Source organism: Trichoplusia ni, chromosome 3, assembly GCF_003590095.1.
Source record: "Trichoplusia ni isolate ovarian cell line Hi5 chromosome 3, tn1, whole genome shotgun sequence".
NCBI lineage: Eukaryota > Metazoa > Arthropoda > Insecta > Lepidoptera > Noctuidae > Trichoplusia > Trichoplusia ni.
Window position 1 is genome coordinate 6,723,940 of NC_039480.1, and position 14,987 is coordinate 6,738,926.

At 37.0% G+C, this 14,987-nt stretch overlaps 2 protein-coding genes across 2 annotated transcripts; both read right to left on the minus strand.

The window, feature by feature from the left end:
- Window positions 1–75: 75 nt before the first annotated feature.
- On the minus strand, window positions 76–6,595 carry LOC113491665 (thioredoxin domain-containing protein 9). The gene is made up of 6 exons (XM_026868745.1): window positions 6,437–6,595; window positions 4,360–4,438; window positions 3,872–3,971; window positions 2,906–3,107; window positions 2,352–2,487; window positions 76–1,286 (listed from the first exon to the last, which is right to left on the minus strand). Exons 2-6 carry the CDS (start codon window positions 4,422–4,424, stop codon window positions 1,148–1,150), a joined length of 642 nt encoding a protein of 213 aa, XP_026724546.1. The 5' UTR covers window positions 4,425–4,438; window positions 6,437–6,595; the 3' UTR covers window positions 76–1,147.
- A 3,074-nt stretch (window positions 6,596–9,669) lies between these two features.
- Window positions 9,670–14,831, minus strand: LOC113491666 (E3 ubiquitin-protein ligase RFWD3-like). Its single transcript, XM_026868746.1, has 2 exons — window positions 14,563–14,831; window positions 9,670–12,347 (listed from the first exon to the last, which is right to left on the minus strand). The coding sequence occupies exon 2, from the start codon at window positions 12,254–12,256 to the stop codon at window positions 10,535–10,537; it is 1,722 nt and encodes a 573-aa protein (XP_026724547.1). The 5' UTR covers window positions 12,257–12,347; window positions 14,563–14,831; the 3' UTR covers window positions 9,670–10,534.
- Between the last annotated feature and the right edge of the window lie 156 nt (window positions 14,832–14,987).

Genomic DNA, 14,987 nt, shown 5'->3' on the forward strand with positions numbered 1-14,987 from the left:
CACAGATTTGGCACGAGCGAATCCATAAATACTTGCTTCAGAAATTAAGTTTATAGTACAAATAAAACTAATAAACTGTTAAAAAAGTGTTTAATCACAATATAATATGCAATCTTCAATATATAATTTACAACAAAACACACACAACTAGCGGGACTACCATTACGGTAACTGGCAACACTGGACACACACTACAAAACAAAAATAGACTTTATCTCATTCACATAAAGCTTACAATCGTTTAGCACCATTCACACTTGAACTTTTATCAAAAGGCGGTATGTTATTATAGCAAGGGATCTAAACGCACGCCTTTAAAGTAATATTAAAAGTTGTTGTCTATCCTCCGCAAGAAAATCTAGCCTTTTCCCAACTATGTTATGGTCGGCTACCAGTCTAACCGGACTCAGCTAAGTACCAGTGTTCTACAAGGAGCGACTGCCTATCTGACCTCCTCAACCCAGTTACCTGGGCAACACGATACAACTTAGTTAAGACTGCTTGTCAGACTTTCACACACAGTAATATTATTTTAAAGACGTGTAGTTAGACCCCCAGGACGTAAGGAATGGAATTCATACAATTTTCGGATGAAACAGCGTGAAAAATATAAAATAAATATGTCTTCTTTATTTTGTTAGTGTTACTAGGTGTATAAAACATTAAAATTGCTTGAGTATAAAGTGAGAGGAGAGATTTTCTCTACCATAGAACTAGCAATGATCACTAGGCTTGCTAACTGCGTGTAATTCTAGAATCTTTAATTAATTTCGATTTTTTGACTGCTCGGATAGCATGGTACGCCAAACCCCGATATGTCGCGAATTAAATCCCTGCTCGGTACAAGCATTTGTGTAATCTATCAATGCTTGTCCTGAGTCTGGGTGTCTTTGTGCATGTGACTTGAATGTTATTTTCTTCTAATTTTAAGACACCACTGTAAAACGGTGAATGAAAACATCGTAATGAAACCTGGATTTCAAAATTTTGAATAAAGCAGTGATCAGTCCCTCCCTATACGGGAAGACGCCTGTACCCAGCATTGGGTCTGTAATAGACTGGTATTATTAATATTTCTTTATACCTGGCAAACATATCTGACGTAATAATTTAGTTATAACAAACATGCTAGTGTAGACATTGAGTGCTAGTCGCTGAGATCTAGATCTGAGTCTGAGTCTGGGCGTCCCCGGATGGTCTTCTTGCTCTGTATGTTGAGGATGCGCTGCTTGCGCGCCTCCGCGGGGGGGACCAGCAGGTCTCCCGAGTATTCTATAGCTTCAGATCTGTTGAGAGAGAAAATAATAGATTAAAAAAAGTCTGAAACCCACGTCTTTAAATGTCACCTACATTGATATTTTATCAAAGAGGAGCTCGTGGCTAACCTATAACCGCATAAGTGATTCGATCACAGGTTAAGCTATGCTTGACGCGGTTTGTCTGTAGATGGGTGACCATCTTTGTCATAACGAGTTCCTCCGTGTTTCGGAAGGCACGTAAAATTGTGGGTCCCGGCTGTTATTCCTACATCTTTGACAGTCGTTACAGGTAGTCAGAAGCTTGAAAAAGTCTGACAGCCAGTCTAACCAAGGGGTATCGTGTTGCCCAGGTAACTGGGTTGAGGAGGTCAGATAGGCAGTCGCTCCTTGTAAAACACTGGTACTTAGCTGAAACCGGTTGGACTGGTAGCCGACCCCAACATAGTTGGGAAAAGGCTAGGCCAATGATGATTGATATTTTATCAAAATCGGTACAGCTGTTTTTATAGTTGTAAATTGCATTGTCATCGGGTTTGAAGCTACCATGTAAATTTCAGCCTGCTAGCTTATCAGGAAGTACTTCAAAATTGAGATAAAATCCACACACACACAAAAAATTGTCAGACAGACACGTCACACGTATACCCCCTCTTTTTGAGTGGGGGGTGCATGAAGGTAAGATGGTGTGAACGAGACCAACGGTCAACTTGGAGCTGAAATACACTAGACTGGTTCTATCACATGCAATAAACTGAAAGGAACCACAATTATTTGGCATCCTGCTCACTACAGTCACTACGATCAAATCAACAACCTTCAGCAGTAACTAAACCACAGCAACTTCTATACGACGACAACGCCATCTATCGAGCGATGCAGCACTAATTTTTTCGACTTTTACTGAATATTGTTCGCGAACGACACATCCCTTTTTTTTGGTAAGGTGAATCCTCTTTGACACCCGCTCTGTGTTCCAAATGTGTAGTGTCAGACTTTTACTGACTAAACCTGAACCGCCGTGCTACGTCATCCGAGTTTTTGTGTCGGTGTATGGCAATGCGTTGCAATCCTTCATACAAACAAGGCACGTACCTAGCTATCCTCCACTCCAGCATCTCGGTGGTGAAGTCGTCTCTGTTCCCGAGGTCAGAGAAGCCGATGATGAAGTCCTTAGTCTTGTTGTCTTTCACCAGACCGATGGTGGGGATCATGCGGATCTTCAGGCGGGCTGCGGATATATTAATACATATACTAATACCAGTAATATATAAAGCTGAAGAGTTTGTTTGAACGCTCTAACCTCAGGAACTACTGGTCCAAATTGAAAAAATATTTTTGTTTTGAATAGACCATTCATCGAGGAAGATTTTGGGCTATATAACATCACGCTGCAACTGATAGGAGCGAAGATACAATGGAAATTGTGGCAAAAACGGGGAAAAAAATCATCTACACGGGACCATAAAATCGTTATAAAAACTATCCTATGTGCAAATCCTGGTTACTCACTATAATAAACTGTCTATTTATCAAGTTTCGTCTAAATCTGATCAGTAGTTTTTACGTGAAAGAGTAACAAACATCCATACATACGAAATTCCACGTTTATAATATCACTACGATAGTAGAACACAAATGCTACTCACTGGTAAGGAAGGGCGCCCTCTCGACATCGAGCTTCACAAACCGCGTCTCGATGTGTTTCTTGGCGAGCAGCTTCAGATGCATGTCCACTATCTTACAGCGAGGAGTGTCCGACTTGTAGAAGTGACAGACCACGTTCTCGCTCTTGTTGCACACTGTGAAGAACTCCTTCTCGCCATCGATCTCTGTGTACTCGCCGTGACCCTGAAGAAAATTGATTTTTTAAGTTTATAAAGTGTCAAAAAGATATCTTCATCCCTTTCAAAGTCTAAATTTTTGGGGGAGTTTTAAACGCGACTTGATCACGGGTGGAGTCGACCACCTACCGGGGAAGCGGAATTGTGATAATCTATACTCTATAGTATAGAGTCTATACTAATATATAAAGCTGAAGAGTTTGTTTGATTGTTTGTTTGTTTGAACGCGCTAATCTCAGGAACTAATGGTCCAAATTGAACTTTTTTTTTGTGCTGAATAGACCATTCATCGAGGAAGGCTTGAGGCTATAAACCATCACGCTGCGACTAATAGGAGCGAAGATACAATGGAAAATGTGAAAAAAACAGGGTAGGTATAAATCATAACTTATATCTTCTACCCACGGGGACGAAGTCCCGGGCAACAGCTAGTAGAAAGTAAAATAAAAGTATTTAAAGTCGTAATCAAGTACGAAACGAGTTTCGTCATGCCAGCAATAGTAGTGAGGAAGGTGTTGAGTGTGGATGTGGATGGATATAGGGGAAGAGGACGACCAAGGAAACGATGGATGGATTGTGTGAAAGACGATATGAGTGCAAAGTGAGATGACGTCAGATAGAAAGGTATGGAAGAAGACATGATGCGCCGATCCGAAATAATAATTGGGATAAGGGCAGGGGAATGATACATACAATGATATCCACAACGGTGGATCCGCGCCTGTTTTTATTTAGGTTCACGCCCAATACTAGGACTAGTCTACAACTCACATTGGCCAGCCACTCCTGTTTGGACTTGGCTCTCTTCTTCATCTCGGCAATGCGCTGCTGTCTGATGGCTTCCAGATCATTAGTATCCATCGTCTCCAGCCTGCAAGCAAAAAGAATGGGCTATATAGGTGGGCTAGATATGGTCTATGCAAAGCTTGAAATAATTAACGAATGACCGATCAAGTGTGATTTGGGTTCGCGACACTCGGATGACCATACAAACAGGCTGTAGAATATCCCATCAGTTTTGTAGTTCACTTGAGGGTGGGTACCCTTAAATTAATGTGATGTGAGGCACCACTGATTTGAGATTGACCCACAACTCATTTTTTATAAGCTCTGTTTGTTTCACAAATTTCTCATCTCAGCAGAATTCCATCATATATGAAAATTTACTTGTCTGTCTATCAAATAAAGCTTAGTGATGGGATGTCCATAATAGGGTTCTGCTTTTACCCCATGGGTTCAGCAATCCTCACGGTACATACCTCTCCAGCTCGCTATCCAGCTGCTTCTCCATATTGGTGGCAACCTGTTGCAGTAGCTGATCCATGATGGCGGCTGTTACTGTAACATACAACAAACAAAAATATAATAAATAATAACACAATGCAACGCCATCTAGTCTCAGACAACTGAAATTCTTATCTCTATTATATACATATTATAGATAAATTATACCCAGACACACATGAAACTTGTGGAATATTGTAATATACAGAAGGAACAAGATTTGTGAAGGTGGTCTGTAGTGTCCACTGTCTTTCTTGGCATAACTGTTGATGCCAAACTACAGTGGGGCCCTCACATAAACAAGTTATCCGGCAGGCTCAGTTCAGCCGCCTATGCTGTAAAAAAAATTAGACTGATAACTGATGTGGATACAGCCAGAATAGTTTATTTCAGTTATTTTCATAGCCTTATGTCGTACGGGATCCTCCTCTGGGGAGGCTGTGCAGATATTCATTCCATCTTTGTGCTTCAGAAAAGGGCCGTCCGCGCTATTTATAATTTGGGCCCAAGAGTTTCTCTCCGAGAGAAATTCAAAGAGATAAACATTCTGACTGTAACTTCACAGTACATATTTGAGAATTTAATGTTTGTTCATAAAAACGAATCAAACTTTGTAAAATTGTCCGATGTCCACTCAATGAATACAAGGAACAAACATAATTTAGCCGTACATGCTACTCGTCTCCATAGAGTAAGCAACTCGTTCATGGGTCAATGTATACGTTTCTACAACAAGCTTCCCATTCATGTTCGTAAGCTACCGTCTAAGAAATTTAAAACTTTTATTAAATTAAAACTATCCGGAAAAGGATATTACAAAATATCAGATTATTTAAATGATAAAAATGCTTGGGATTGAACTGCTCGCTTATACAGCTATCATTATTTATGTACATAATTATTGACATGTTTTGTGCTTTTGCATATAATCTTATACATATGTGACATTTTTTGTGCTTTTGCATGAATTTATTTTTGTTAATATTAATTATTATTTGATTTAATAACATGCAACTCATTTGCGTTATTATTTTTTAAATCTTTTTTATACATTTTTTTTTTGTAAGTATAAACCTTATGCAGGTATATTATCAATTTATTGAAATACTCTGCATTAGTTTATACACTCGAATTTGAAAATTGTTTGGACTTTAAAAGAGACTGCGACCCCTGAGTTTGTTTCGACATTTCTTCTTAGGGTAGTCAGCTAGGAAATGTCGGCTTCATCGTTCTCAAAAAAGACATGTAAAAGTGATAAAAAATATACTATTTGCAGAATAAATAATTTCATTTCATTTCAGTGCACAGATAAAAAAAACTTGTAAATAATACCAATAACAGTTATGACGTGGTAGGAACTCTTTTGTGCATCATGTTATATTACCAAATATATTTTGCAAGGTATTAAAGAAATAGACTATGGTCATATCAGGGTAGGTTGACATGTAATAACGAAAGGAATATCACCTTGATAATTGTCTTATTATCCCATACACTAATTTAATATTGAGTACACATTTACTTACGGTTCAAAATTAAACCTTCACAACTACAACAATTATGTGTTAATTTAAGAATTGACTTATTAACTTATACATTAATATTGAGTACACTTTTGTTAAGGATTTATATTCAACCCTGATAATTACAACAATTTCCACATTCAATTCTTTGTTATTGATAAATGTTTTCTTACTGCAATTGAAAGTAAAATTTTGTTATTTTCTTTCTTTTATCATTGTTACTACTTTCCTTAACATACCAATTCGTTAATCACTCTTTAATTTTAGCGGAGGCGTAACCAGTAGTACGCACTGACCTGTATTTTAAGTAACCAATTACTTATTACTATGACTACAAGAATAACTGTAATGAAAATACAGAAAAGAAAGCAAAAAAAACTGACATGAGTATTCTTTTGTTTATTATTGTCAACAAAATTGTCTTTTAAAAGTTATTAATAGAAAACTAAGTTGATTGCTTGATCAAAGTTGGAGCGATGACCTCACTTATCCACATGTTTTTTAAATGACTAATAACATAAAAACTTACCGTTTTCAGTCTACAGAATATACCGGAATGTGTGGTAGGTGAATGAAAGTCACTGATAAACACTTTTTTGTTTATGTTTAGTGTTATTTCTTGTATCTATTGCGTATTTTAGCAGCGCAACAAATACACCGCTGCCCTAATTACAATAAAGTGACAGGTGTCATTGCAGTGTTGCCAGAAACTGGAATGTTGACGGAAGACTCAATGCTGCCTTATCTAAAACGAATTTAAAGACTGGCACTTCCTGATTTAATGTTTTGGCTAATTTAAGAGCAAATTCGTTTTAAAATAGTTTAAAGTAAGTATATTTAGTATATTAAAATGTAATACAACGAGTAACAGGGCTTGGGAATCGTTTGAAATATGTATACTGGTTAATTGTGGTTCATAGCCAGGTGCTTTGTAAAATATTCATTGGGAGCGAAATGTGACTAATTTGAGCTTTTGCAGTTGCAATTGAAAGGAGCTTAGTTCGGTTGACGCCATATGATATAAAATGTTACAACGGAATTAGAAGGAAAGTGCTCTATTTCAAAATATACATTTTGGTGTATTTAATTAGCTGGTTATAAAAATTAACCAGATGTCCGATCCCTGATGAGTAGAATTAAGTACGCAGTCATGTGAATGCTGCTTGACCAGTGAGTGAAAATAGTCACCTACAGAACCCCAGAGGAAGAACATTGTTGTATTCATTAATATTGAGATTTAGATTTTGTCTGTTATGCGGAGAGGCCATGAGCGCAAATATGTTGTCTGTTTAATACAACAAATCCTTCTTTAAGCAATTTAATCCTTGTACGCGGGGAATATACAAATACTCAAGTCACATGCACATAGATAGCCAGAATCGGGACAAGCATTCGTGAATTCGTGAATCACACTAAGGGCAGGCATGCCCTACGCGGAGATCGAACTCGTAAGTCGCACTTATTGGGAAACCTCAACAACTCGTCTATTCTTGTAGTTTATATCTACATATTTAATACTAGTAGTTTCTGAGATTAGGGCGTTCAAACAAACAAACTCTTCAGCTTTATATATTACTATAGATTCGTGAAATCCTCATTTCACAAGAGTAGATTAATTAGATATGGTGTCCTCTCCTAGGTATAACTATGTCTGTTTAATTGCTGTATGGACCATGATTTGTAACATTTCAATGGTCCTTATGGAATAAGATTCTACGATACAACTCTCCTTGATCGGTCACAAAAGAAAATATCTTATTAAGCGTGGAGGGGTGAACAAAAACAAAAAAATATTCAAAACGAGATTTTAATTACAGTATCATTAACATCAGTCGTTGAAATATTACAACATTTTTATTTTTACTAAATCTAAACTTATAAATTAAACACGACAACGGTTTTATACAAATCCCATTTTGGTTTTGACAGTCCGTGTTTGTCATTGCAGTGTTTTTGAGAGGATTTGATAATGCATCATTATTCAGCCTTGGAGAATGAAGCTCGCAGAGCAAACTTTAGAATTTTCGAGACTGTAATTTTAAGTAATTAAAAAAACGATGAAATGTGTTTTTAATGTCGATCCGGTGTAACTTACTTTCATCTGACGGATATTTAATGTAATTATCGCATTGTCAAGCAATCAGACAGTATCTGTATTAGTAATCTAGCAAAAACAACGCAAAAATGATAGTTTTTGTGGTTTTGCGATATCACTGTCAAAATGCCTATGAAAACGTCATTGTGAGAGGCATATAGTGCCGGATTAAGCCATCGCGGGGCTTGTAGAGCAGAGCTCAATTTTAAAATGTTGTTCAACATTTTTATAATAGCAAGACAGGCTGTAAATCGCGAGGCCCTGTTTTTCAAGGGCCCATAGCATTTAATACTCTTGCAATGCGCTTAATCCGGCCCTGGACATAGTCTATCGCCAGATACTGATTTAAATTTTATACCCGACTTCACAAGGGAGGAAATTCTTCCCATTCTTGACCATTTTCCCACCTTTTTACACACTCACTTTTCTTGTTTGTCGTTCCGGTTGGATTTTTGTAATTTGAGGCACTTCCCGATAAGCTAGCAGGCTGAATTTTACAGGCTAGCTTCAAACCCGATGACGATGCAATTTACAATTATAAATCAACCGATTTTGATAAAATTTTAATGGCGTGACATTTAAAAACGCGGATATTTAGATTTTTTAAATCTATTAATTATTCATAATTACATACACATACATTTAAATACTAGTTTCATACAATATAAAACAACATTTTTATATCTATATGGCATCGGCAGTGCGCGTTCAGCCTGCCCAGCAGACCTCTAAAAGGCGGGATATTGGCAATGTTGCTAGCTGTTATATCTACATGTAATATTTTTACTAATTATTGTGCGTAGTTTTAGAGATTTCGTTTTATGCGAGGCTGACGACAGCAGAACTTTTATGTGACTTGCAAAAAAAGCACCTCTGAGACATTGTTGTCAGTAATTATATTTTCTCGATAAAAAAATATATTTTTACAGTGGAGTATAACATATTTATTTGCAATTTTTACATATTCATGCAATTCGTTCGTTACTTCAAAGCTTCGGACTGGATGAACTGATTTTGTTGATAACGTGAAGTAGCTGTCATTTGATCCCATAAAAATGCAAAATTTGCCTCTGTAGTTTTTATTTGAAGTCGGTTGTAAGTTTTTTTGCTCGGCACAAACTTATAACACCCCTCTTTTTGCGTCGAGGTTTAAAAAAATATAACTAGGTACTTTCGTGGAGGGTCTAGACCTCAGTGAGACGTCCATGTTAGTTTGTTTAGGTAATAATAATGAAGGCACATGTAATCTGGTAACTTCGTACTATTTCGTTTATTACTGAATCTAAGCTTACAGGTATTCATTAAAAATATTAATTGTATGAGACTCTATGTTTAAGTCTAACAACGTTTGTTTTATTCACAAACTAAACGAAACTCAGAAAAATGATCTATCTTTTACTGATATTAGAATCTGAAATCTTGAATCAGGTTTGAGCTAGCCTGGTGATCAATCCCAAATCCTTCTCCACATGGGATAGGGCTTTTGTCCAGCAGTGGGACAAGTACAGGCTGGTATTATTATGAATACGCAATTTGACAAAGGTTTTAAGCTTTTCTTAAGAGCGACAGTGGAAGTCTCCAATATCCAGTGATGTTGATAATAAATAAAAACGGGCCCAGCAGTTAGGAATTTAATCCTTGTACCGCGGGTGTTTCACAAACATTCAAGTCACATGTACAAAGACACCCAGACTCAGTACAAGCCTTCGTGGGTCTCAAAAATGCTTGTCCTACACGGGGATGGAACTAACACGTCACGTACAGTGGTTTAGGCATGGTTACCTCAACCACTCGGCTACCGATGCTCTCTAATCTCGTCTATGAATAAACAAGTTTAGTTTATGATTAAAACAATTCGTTAACAAACAGTCAGTTATCAAAGCACTAGCTTTCTAATTCGCAAAAAATATACATTTATGATATTCTTTAGACAGCCGGGTCATGGCTCATATTTATCAATCTTGTATCATTATTGGCAGTAATCACTTGTCCCCGTATTTTGAGGTTTAAAAATGGCCGGTTTCTCGTCAAATCGTTTAATTGTTATTTATAAAAGGAATAGTTATGATTTTTTGTTGCAGGAGAAAATCTTATTAAATAAATTGACTTTATATGTTGTGAAATCACAAGAGTTGTTTATTTATTAACAGTTTACTCACGCGTATGTATCGGGATTGCCCGACTAGTTTCGGACCCAAACGGAAACCTTAATCATGGTCGATCTCGACTTGCAATCCGTTGAGAATATACGCTAGACTACACAAGTTATTATAATTATCTCAAGATGTAGTTTCTCTGAAGCCTTTTTAAATTTAAATACGATAACAATTTAACATAATTCGTATTGAGTTTACTTCAAAAACTTATCTCTTGTAGGGACAACTTTTAACAGTTTTCATAGAGTAAGCCAAACCGAGCAAATAATAATACCTCGGCATCTCAAAAATCGGAGATAATAATTACAATTAAAAAGAGTTTTCGGCCTCCTTATAATTCAGATATCCACAATCATTTAACACACACGTCAACACGTCAACAATTCGTAGGCACAGCCTTATATAACCTTAAACGAGACTCAGAAAGCGCGGCTAACAAACTATTACCATTTAACTCCACCGCACAGACGTCTAACACAGGTTCCGCTGCTGGTAGAGACATAGTCCTCGCACCGTCTAGACCGTGAAGACACAGGCTTGAGTCACTCTCAGAATACGCTGCCACCCACGCAGACCCTGGAGCCTTGACCCACGTAGGTCTGGACATCAGAGAGGATCTCGCCGAACCACTAAACGTATTCTGTATGTCAAACACCACTTCACCACTTGGCACATGCCCACGTAACTTACACATCGCGAGTTTCGAACGTTCCAACCCATTTGCGGTAGGTCGTGTTGTTAATAATGCTCGTCGCGAATCGTTATCGTAAATCAAAGACATGAAAGACCCATCTATTGGTAGCGCTCGGGGTTGCCACTGTCTGTTGTTCGACACCCATAGCCAGCAAGTGTTAAGCTGGCAGGACAACAACCCATACTCTGTGGAGTGTAGAGAGACGACCGGTGACATGTCTCCCGGCGCTGATAATGTTTGGATGTAAGTCGAGGGGTTTCGGAAGTCGTATTGATGTATCATCCCTCCAACGCCTCCCACGTAAAATTCATTGGTCCTAAGATAGTCCCATGAGCAAGACCATAAGGGAAAACCAGCATTGACCGTGACTGTTGGTGTTCCTCGATCGACGATCCTCGCTGTGCTGTCCAAACCAACACTTAGGAGCAGATCTCGTTGTTGAGAGTAGGTTATATCGCGAATAGGTTTCGGATGCAAATGTAAAAAAGACCCTAACTTATAATCCACACAACTCACTTTCCTTATCCCGTATCCCGGGAATAAGTTATTTGTACTTTTCTGAGACACGAACAGCTCGTAAGTTCTGCAGTTGTAGGTCATGACGCGACAGCCGCCATCCTTGCAGACCTCCAGATTCTTCTCGAGAGCGAACCTCCAGGAGGTCTTCGAAATCTGTTCTTTCGGTACCTGGGACTTCATCAAGGCACTTCGTAACACCTGTATTTCTAGAACACAAGCGTGATGAGCTATTTTCGTCTTCTGTATGATCAGTTCCATCTTATTCTTCTCTGCTTGTAACTCTTCAATTTGCTTCTGAAGTGATGTTATTTGTGATGTGTCAGCTGCTACGAGTCTTCTGGCATATATATGTCTTATATCTTTGATCGTAGCTTTGCTTTTGCAAGTGGGACAGGTCCTATCTTTAGCCACTTGAGCTTTGAGCCATCTCTCAACGCACTCTGCACCGAATAGATGGCCACATTTTAAAGCTACGAGTCTGTGGTCGCCAGTATTGCCCCAAGACTCGAGGCATATCGGACAGGACTCTCCGTCATCCTCATTCTTCTGCGGGGAGACTTTTTTGACAGGTGAGACCTTCTTCTGAGGAGTGCAAACCTTTCTGACCTTGAGAGGCGGTTCATCGTAATGGTCACTGTCATCGTTAGCTCCAGGAGCTGATTGATTGGACTCGTCCGTCACTTGGACCGGGTCAGGTACTACATAAATGGGATTAGCATCATATTCTACTATTCCTCTTGGTTCTACAGATTCTGTTGGGTTTCTAAAGAGTATAGTTCTGTTAGATAGTATAGGAGACGTGGCCTCGTTTCCCTGGTTTATCGCTGACGGCGGTGCGTCATTCTCGTCTTGCTCGAAGAGGTCTTCGTCAGACCCCTCGTCCATGACTTATTTATAGTCCAGAAGCTCTGGTTTCGTCGGTTTTGGATGTTGTTGCATCAGATTGCCTGGGCTTTTTGTCTAGGCTAAGGATTACCTGGAAAGAAGAGTTTTATTTTATAAGTTGGTAAAAGTCATGGCTTTTCTAATTAGGATATTTTAGTTGGTTCTAGTTATTTTTCTAAATGATTTAAGGGGATAGTAACATTAGTATTTCTTATAAGGCATAATTAAGGTCATCACAAGAAAAAGAGACAATCTTAAGATGAATGGAAGAAGCGTTGTTGTTGAGCCAACCATTATAAAAACTAAAGTTTTGGTATTTAATGGCAAATTTAAAATGATTCTTCGTCCCAGAAGACTTCTGTGCTTCTGAAGGGAGTGGGGATGTCTGGATTGACAGCCTCCTGAAGCCATCTGACGAACAATGACTTGGAGGAACAGGAATCCCACCACCAGTAACCAGTAGAATGATTCTTGCTTTCAGAACAGATTGTTCTAGTCACATTAGGTGTGAGTGTGTTTTCAACCTTATTACTCTTAGACCACAAGATTGACTGTGGGGAATTTGGTATAGCACTAGATGAGACTAGATGAAACTAGATTATGACATAATCTAAACTGTTAAGCTATATGCTTCATATCAAAGGTAACTGCTTGGCATTCACTCACATTCAGACATAGAAGATTGCTTGCAGCTTGCATGGATATTTTACTAAATATATACACCGTGGTTTTTTAGTCGTCTTACAAAAGCAGCCCAGTTCATGTATCCAATGACTAGAACACGTTCATGATGAATAAATAGGTATTTATGAGATTTGAATAAATTTAAAATGCAATTTTTATTTTATATTAAGATGCAATTCGTAGTTTTTTAGAAACACAGCTCTGTTGCGAGCGCGGTCCAAGCCTTGTAACAATGGTGAGGGGCGCGGGCGGCGGCGTTTTTATCATTTTTAAGAGTATATTTCAGATTTCTCTTATTTAATTTTCTTCGTAGCTTTTATCTTAGTTGATGATAAAAACAAAATTGCGCCTAGGGGTATTTTACGTCGGATACATGAACTGGGCTGCTTTTGTAAGACGACTAAAAATCACCGTGTATGTATATATTGCATGGATAATTTAGTTATTCACACAAACAAGTACATTGGTGGAGTTCATGACAGAGGCATTCTCTACCAGTCAACCACCATGTAGAGGATAGTGATTAATGATGATTAATCAATAGTATTAACGAAAGGAATTTCATGACATAAGGTTTAAATGATCAGTAGTTGATAATTAGCATCTGTTCCATTAAACTCAAGGATTCAAGCTAGTTATAGTATATTTTCATGCCATATCAAAGTTTTACTTTTTATAGAAATATTAGGTTAATCACATGTTGTGATGTAGTGTCTAAATCTTAGTATAACTATTAATTAATGGATACAATTAAGTATCAATTAGTTATAAATTATTACAAAACAATTAACATACATGAATCTTGTCTTTGTCTAGTATCCATCTCATTTAACTACAATATATTTTTTATTATATCAAAATATTTTTGCTTTTAAAAACTTTAGATGAATAACATGATTTTTAGAATACATAACATACAAAACTTTTTAGTGATAAAGTGATATTACTTAATTGTTTTTTAATCAGCCTTTTCTGTCCTACAAATGGGCAAAGAACTCCCTTCATTCTTCCACTCTGTTTGGTTTTTTACTTGCTCATATACAATTTTAAACACTAAAATTATACATTATTGCTTTTGCTTGTCATTTAAAGATATTTATTAAATTTTTAGAACATATTCTCTACTTCTAACTAAATGATTTAATAAATGACCTCTTATGGAGGTTTAGAGATGTATCTAACTTGTAAACAGCACAGATATAAAAATCCTATATTCATACATAGGATATTAATTTTTCCTTCTCTATCTTCATTTTTTTTAATCTCTATTCGTATTCATTGAAAAAAAACGACTAGTACGAGCCACGAACAAATGTACATACTATGAAGCTAATCAATCATAAATAATGCATCACATAGGTTTACAAAAATATAACTATCTTAGTTGCTAAAACCTAGAACGGTATACTTGATATTTAATTTAATTATGTATTTTATGCATATAACAACGCGAAATAATGACCAATTCGATAGTAAAAGTAATAACATTTACAAAGTATTAGAACAGCTGAAAGTTTCCTTAAAAATACAATCTAACCTCTAATGTGTATAAATATTAATAATGACGAGTGATAAAGGGCCCAAACACAATAAATAAAAACCAAACAAAGAAAAAAACTTACTTTTTAAATTGTTTCTGAAAGTACACCTTGCGATAATAATAATAGTCATTAGTATTCCACAGTTAACACGTTACACAAACGATACACACACAATTATTATCAGATATCCAAGCCCTTTAATAGTTTATATAAGAATTTGATGTAAATTTAAGAAATGTTTAAGAAATCCGGTGTTTGAAATAAAGCACAACAAGCGAGAAAACATACGATTCGAGCAATGATTATGACAGATTCTGACAGTTATGCTTTTTAAATGTTCGGATACATGATTGAGTAGATAACAAAATAAGAATCGTTGTGCATTTTGATTCATGTTTGGACTTGTCCGTGACGTCATCCAAATAATAAATAAAATGATTTTATCATCTAGCTTGTCAGTTGTCTTCTGTAATCAGATGTAAATAATCAAATCAAGAGGAGCATTG

Excerpts from the sequence above, each read along its gene's own strand:
- LOC113491665 (XM_026868745.1), bottom strand. The coding sequence starts at position 4,424 with ATGGATCAGCTACTGCAACAGGTTGCCACCAATATGGAGAAGCAGCTG. Across the intron at positions 3,972-4,359 it reads CTGGATAGCGAGCTGGAGAG|GCTGGAGACGATGGATACTA; the intron begins GTATGTACCGTG and ends TTTTGCTTGCAG. Across the intron at positions 2,488-2,905 it reads GAGGGCGCCCTTCCTTACCA|CCCGCCTGAAGATCCGCATG; the intron begins GTGAGTAGCATT and ends ATATATCCGCAG.
- LOC113491666 (XM_026868746.1), bottom strand. The coding sequence starts at position 12,256 with ATGGACGAGGGGTCTGACGAAGACCTCTTCGAGCAAGACGAGAATGAC.